The following is a 6,637-nucleotide window of genomic DNA, read 5'->3' as shown; positions in this document are numbered from 1 at the left end:
CGCCTCCCCAGATAAGGGCTGGGGTTCTTGGTCTGCGGTCAACCCTTGACCACAGGGCGGTGGGTGGGGGCTGGGGGGCCAGACTGTGGCTCTGGGGCCGACAGACTGGAGGAGGAGTGGAGACCCCAAGAGGGAGACACGCAGGCAGAGCTGAGAGCCGAGGGGGCCAGGGTGGGGCCCGGCTGGTGGTAACTGAGGCAGAAGTGAAAGCTGGGGGCGGGGCATCAGGGGGCAGGGACAACTAGGGACCCGAGGATGTTCCCAGGAGCACCCCCTCCGCCCTGGGCTCACCTCATCCCCAGGCCTTGGGGACTTGGTCATCGGCACCAGCAGGGGAGAGCTGCCCGCACAGGGAGCCTCGCTCCCACCCAGGGCTCTGGGCAGGCAGGGCCAGGCTGCAGGACAGCCCCGTAGGGCCCTGTTGAGGTCCTGGTGGCGTGGCGCTGGTATGGGCGGTCCTGAGCCTGGAGACCCAGAAGTGGAGGGTGGTGGTCCATTTCTGACCTCTCCTGACCTTTGCCCTCCCCTGGCTTGGAGGCAGGGGACTGCAAGAATACCTGGGAAGTTTCTTGCACCTTGACCTCCTCTCCCCTGGGGAAGCCGTGCTCACCCTGCATGGGCGGCGCCAAGGTGTCCGGCCCTGCCCAGGCAGGGGGCCTTCGGATTCTGGCCGAGGGTCCCACAACTTAGTGGGAAGCCACCCCTGAGAGGGGCAGGGAGCCAGGCCCAGGTGACGACTGTGCTGAGGTGGGCAGCCGTGACAGGGTGAGGGCCTCTACTCTTGAGGGCAGGGTCTCAGCTGTGCCCCCTTGAAGTGGGTTTGTCATCCACACGTCAGGGCCCCAGGACCCCAGGCTGCGCTCCAGGGCCCGATGCACGAGAGGGAGTCGAGGTGGGCGCTGCAGCTTAGGGCCCAGCCTCGTGGTCACACTGCCTGTTTTCTCTCCCCTACCCTGCCCCCCAACCTGGTCTCTCAGACCCTAGGTGGCACCTCACAAGGGGCAGCTTGTAGGGAGGCCGGGTTCTGGGCCTGAGAGGCCTGTGAGTGACAGGCAGAGGCTGGGGTGGGCATCAGGGCTTTCTCTTGGGCCCCACTGGCCCCATGCTCCCAGCCTGCCGGGGTGGAAGCCCAGCTCTCAGGTGGAGTGGGCTTTTCCGGGCCACCTGGACGAGGCCGTCTGCACCACAGCCCACGCTGCACCCCCTCCCCGGGGGCTCCTAGGGGTTGGTAGGGGTGAGGGGGCAGGGGGCTTCAGAGCACTTCTGGGCCCAGGTTTGCGGGGGCTTCTTGAGGTTAGGGGGAGGACATAGGGACCTGAGAGTCCTCCCAGGCTGGGGTACACCTGAGCTCCTACTCGCCCACTTTTCCTGATGACCTCTGAGAGGCCAGGGCCGGGCTGGGAGGCCAGACGTGGGTGGCCAAAGGGAGCCCAGAGATGTGGCAGTGCAAGGCACTGGGCCCAGCCCAGTGGGGTCTGCAAGGTTGGGGAAGCCCCTGGCCCCTCTGCTTCTCCCTCAGGGCAGTGCATTGAAGTCTGTGGTTCTGAAACCACATGTCCCTTCCCCATTAGAGACATAGGGTGGCTCTGCGGGGACTGAGACATGGTCCCCTCCAGTGGGCCAGGCCTCACAGGACACATGGAGGCTGTGCCAGGAAGGGTCCACCCAGCCTGGCTCCTGCCCCTGGTCTGGCCAAGCAGGGCCTCCAGCTGACATCCACAGTGCAGAGAGAGGCCACAGCTCAGCGTGACCTAGGGGGACAGAGGGCACCCAGCCAGGGTGATGCCCACTGTGCCCTGTGTCCACTTGGGGTCAATGGAGACAAAAGGCCCCCATGATCTGATGAGATGACCCCTTCCCCTTCCTGGGCTCAGGCCGGATGGCAGCCTGGGGCCGGGGCAAGGAGTCCCGGAGAGGAGGGGCTTTGGGGGCGGCCCAAGCATGGCTGTCCCAAGCGTACTCTCAAAGTCCTTTATTGTACAATGTCATGTTAGGGGAGGGGTGCCGAAGGACTAATGGGTACACAGCGAAATAGATAAATATGCCAAGCCTTTTCTTTTTCTCTTTTTAAATCAGGCATTTATAAACAAGAAAGCATACATTAATTACATAAAAATAGTTTTCGAATAGTAGAGTAAGTCGTCATATCGTCATTAGCAGCAGCAAAGGAGAAAACAGGGACGGTGATGCAGACGCTCCTGGCGGACGTAAAGGTAGAGCTGTGTTTTTTTTCCTTAATTGAAAAAAAATGTCGTTTGTGACTCCTGACTTACAGCAAGAATGAGAGGCCTCCCTCTGGCCTGGTGGACGCGGCCGGAGGGGTGGGGGGGTGGGGGGACGGAACCTGGGGAGCGCAGCGCCCACGGGCTGGTTGCTCGGAAAACTGGCAAAGGGTTTCTCCGTCCCCTCTGGCAGATGAGTGTGGTCTTCCTCTGTTAAAAACAACCCAGAAAACAAGACAACTACCAGGTAAGAAAAGAGTTTCCGAAAAAGGAACCACCATATACACGTATGATACAACAGTGTAAAAGGAAACCAAGTATTTACACGGTCGCTGTTTTTACATCGGCGAGTTCTGTACGAAAAGCAGAGTTATGTGTATGAGTTAGCTGCTCCATAGATATGAATGTTATTGCTGTTGTTTTTTCCCTTCGTTAAAAATCTTCCTTCAGCATAGAAATAATGAATAATTAAACTGAATACACAATCATTTCGATAATGGATGTTACACACAGGGAGAGTCAACAGCCTACGAGATAGATTCCTCTTCTCCCTTCTTCTGAGAAGAAACGCAACTGCAGCTGCGCTGACAGGAGCCAGGTCTCGGCCCGGGGACGGCCCGGGCGCAGTGGTCCAGAGTGGGCCCTGCAGTGCCAGCTGCCCCTGTGACCTGGCCCCTGGAGGATGGAAGCTGCCAGGACAACCCCATGCCCCCTAGCCTCACCCAGGAGCTGCCCAGGAAGGCTCGAGCTGCTGGTGAACGGGGAGCCCACCGCGTCTGGTTCCTGCACCCCAGCCCGGGGGCTGCGGGACCCTCAGGAAGGGGCGAGGAGGGCTGGGAGGGGCAGGCCTGGGTGGGACAGGGCCCCAGGGCTCCAGTCTGCCCAGCTCTCGGGGAAGAGCTGCCACTGCATATCCAGCTCTTCCTGATGTTGTAGGACAAAGCCGGCTAATGGAGGCGTGGACCCGATGGCCAAGATGTGCAGGTGACCGAAGAGGGCAATGCAAGGGCAAGGAGTGGCGGTGCCCCCGCACACAAGTGAGAAAAGTGTATCTCCCTCTGAAGTTAAACACTCAAAAGCAGACGGAGCACATTGGGGAGCCCCGGGCGACAGGTCCCACGGGCCAGCCCGGGGCCCTTGACCTCACTATGATCTTCAGACTTGGCAACAGAGCACAGCCACACAGAAGCACACTGACACACTTAAAGCTTTGCTCCAACTAAATCATTTAGTTTCCCTTGAAGAAATGACTGAAAAAACACAACTCTGGAAAAACAAGGTTGAACACAGCATTCTGAGTGTTGCATAACACACCGACCCTTTACATGACACGGTAATAATGCCCATCGAGGGATATACGTATGGCAGAAGTTTAAAATTCCATGCATACAGATTTAATAACTGCAAAAGAAAAACAAAAGCAAAAAAAATAAAATTCCAAACAAACGCTGCATATACATGATGTCGCTTCTGCATTGCACTTTAGAAGGGGGTCCAGCAGCACCTGGCACCCCCCTGCAGTAAACCAAGGGCAAAACTCTGCAGACGCTGTCACCACCCAAGTCTCTGCTCGTTGCGGCGGCCGTTTGTACCTGCACCAGCTATCTCCACCTCCTGTCTGCACTCGCAGCTGCCGTGGTGTTAGGACAGAGTCAAGCAAAGAATTCCGGTGAGATCTTTCTTATATGAATAGATACCATAATTTTAGGATGGGTAGCCGCCTCTTGTCTACTGGGAAATCATTTTTCAAGCTTGGGCATAAGAAACCTTACAGACTTTGCATAAACAGTTGAGAGTAAACGAGATTATTTGGAATAAATGCACGTAACTTATTCTGATAGTGGCAGATTCAATCGCTACTGAAGACAGATATTTTGGGGGTAAAAAGATGAGTCAGGATTTGCTGTACAAGATGCTGGAAGGCACAGAACTACCCCCCGAAGTTCAGTTTTTGCATTTTCGTTTTCTTGTGATTCCCTTGTTCAACCAAGCACCAGAGGGGTTTCCGAACACTCGAGCACTTAGGATGTGAACTGCTCTAGAAATCGGTCTGCGATATTTGAAAAGTAGAAACCTCAGTTAATGGGAATAAAAAGAGAAGGGAAGATTTTTGACAAAGTGCAGTTCTAAATATACGTTTAAATGAACAAACAAACAAAAAGAAAAAGTGAAATAATGCTGTGTTTTGTTCCAATGCTGCAGCCTCAGTCCCAAAATGAAAGGAGCGACGTTTGTTGAACTGAGAAGGGGCCGCCGTGGGCAGGCAGCTCGTGCGCCCAGCAGCGTGGACCCGCCTTCTGTCATCTCCCAGATGGACAGAGGACGCCCCTCGGGCGCAGCGTTTCCGGACACACCTGCAATGGCACCGAGGCCGGGAGACGCGGGCGTAAGGCGGCAGTGTTCCAGCTCATGGCGCGCGGGCGGCACTCTCCTTGCTCCTCCTGGCAGCAGCACAGGAGACCTGGGTCCTCGTCGCTGAAAAAATAGACTCTGAAGAAAAACCCTTCCTGTCCTCAAGCAGCCGCGGGCGCAGATGAGCTGTGATGGCTTCGAGGGGCAGGATGGCTGCCACCCTGGCTCCCTTGGCAGGTCCTCAGATGGCGTCACTGTTGGTGGGGCTTTTAAAAGTTAGTCATTAAAAAACGTGTTGATTTTCTGAATATCAAGTCTCCTTATTGGTTTTAAATAGCTTATAACAAAAGTGTAAATGTTAGAATGTTCCAGCAAGCCAAGGGCCAGCCGCAGCCACCGAGCTGGCCTTGTCTCTGGCTGCAGCTGGGGACTCAGCTTGCTCACTTAAACTTGGCCAGTAGAAAATTTTGCAGTGGATTCCAAAAGCGTGTGGTTCCAAACACTTGCTTGGTTGTAGGCACAGTAAGACGTTGTGCTGTGTGGGCTGGAGAGGGGCAGGCCCCGCCCGGGCACACAGAGCCCCTCAGCTGGTGCCCGCCCACCCTCTCCCTGCAGCGTGCGCCCCCTCAGCAGCAGACAGTGGGTCGGGCTAGGGCTCCAGCTCGGCCATGCTCTCACTGCCCGCTGCCTCGGAGCGGGGCCGCGGCCACAGCTGCTCCTGCAGCTCCTTGACCACCTTCTCCAGGTGCTCCCGCGCCTCCCGCTCCCGCAGCAGGTCGGCCCGCAGCTGCTCGCGATCAGCCTCCGCATGCTGCAGCTTCACCTGCAGGTCTTCGATCTGAAAGGGATGCCACGTGTTAGCGGCACCCACCCCCCCAAACGCTGCCCTGGCCCGACCCTCCTTCCCCATCACAGGCTCACCCCCTCCCACTGCCCGCTAGAACACACACTTCTGAGCGAGGCAGAGCCCAGCAGGGCCTGGGAGAGCCTCTTGGGCGGCACCCAGACAGGAGTCCAGACCCGCTCCTGCCACCAACCCGGCACTCGTAGTCCCTGAGAGATGGGAACTACCAAAACTCAAAGAGCAGTGGCCACTGGGCCCCTCCCCACCTCTTGAGGCCCGAGTTTCCACTGGGAGCCTGCTGCCCAGGCCAGGTCCCCAAGGCGTCAGTGACACCCCATCTCCCAGACGCTGGCTGGGCAGGACAGCCAATCAGGACAGGCTGAGACTTTTGAAAATGCATGAGGCGGAGCTGTAGTCCCCTGCCCCGAAAAAACAGGAGGAGAGGTCAGGGCTGGCTCAGAGGTTGTTTCTCCAGCAAAACCAGCAAAGAGGGGTGTGGTCAAGAGAGAAGCAACCTCCAGCGAGTCCCTGCCTGTTGGCCCTGACTGGACAGAGAAGAAAGCCTGGGGCCTCCACACACTGCCCCATGGAGGACACACCCTGAAGCCCAGGAGAGCTTGCTGGCCCTCCACGCCTGGGGCGGACCTCGTGAGGTGAGAAGGGACCCTGAAATGCCGATGGAATATCTGCCCCTTACTGCCCGGACCTGAGACACGCCAGTGCCCCGCCCTTGTCTGCCACACAGCTGCGCCTGCAGGTGGCGCTCCACGGCCTGCAGGCATGGCATGGCGCTGGGCCCTGCGAGCCTCAGTCTCCCCACCCACCACCCAGGCACCAGGCCCTGATCTCAGGCAGCGCGGCAGAGCCCCAACCTGGATGCCCCCCACGTACCTGGGCCGAGTACTTGGCGCGCAGGCGGCCAGCCTCGCAGCCCTTGTCACACACCCGGACCTGGCGCGCCTGCTCCAGCTCCCGCTTCAGGCGGAGACGTGACTCATTAGCCTCTTTCATCTTCTTCTCGTTCTCCGCTCGCAGGCGCTCAATCTCCTTCCTCAGGTTGCGCTTTGCCTCCGTGGCTTCCCGAAGCTTCTCCTTCTTGGCCACACGCAGAAACTCCAGCTCCTGGGAGGGGCAGGCAGCCAGACACTAGGCTCAAGGTGACTGCCCTGCCTGGGGACCTCACCTGCCCCGGCTCTGCTCGCCACTCCCCACAGCCAAC

At 58.2% G+C, this 6,637-nt stretch overlaps 1 protein-coding gene across 1 annotated transcript in view; it reads right to left on the bottom strand.

The window, feature by feature from the left end:
- Positions 1-1,957: 1,957 nt before the first annotated feature.
- The window catches only part of SKI (SKI proto-oncogene), a 77,933-nt gene continuing 73,253 nt past the window's right edge, over positions 1,958-6,637 (bottom strand). Inside the window, exons 6-7 of the mRNA XM_058552686.1 lie at positions 6,310-6,540; positions 1,958-5,412 (exon numbers count right to left, since the gene is read on the bottom strand). Coding sequence (XP_058408669.1) covers positions 5,224-5,412; positions 6,310-6,540 — 420 coding nt within the window. The 3' untranslated portion in view covers positions 1,958-5,223. The remainder of the gene's footprint in view (positions 5,413-6,309; positions 6,541-6,637) is intronic.

The sequence above is a fragment of the Diceros bicornis genome, chromosome 13 (genome assembly GCF_020826845.1).
Source record: "Diceros bicornis minor isolate mBicDic1 chromosome 13, mDicBic1.mat.cur, whole genome shotgun sequence".
In the NCBI taxonomy this organism is placed as follows: domain Eukaryota; kingdom Metazoa; phylum Chordata; class Mammalia; order Perissodactyla; family Rhinocerotidae; genus Diceros; species Diceros bicornis.
Note: the sequence above shows the minus strand (reverse complement) of the source record. Positions and strands in the feature narration are given on the sequence as shown.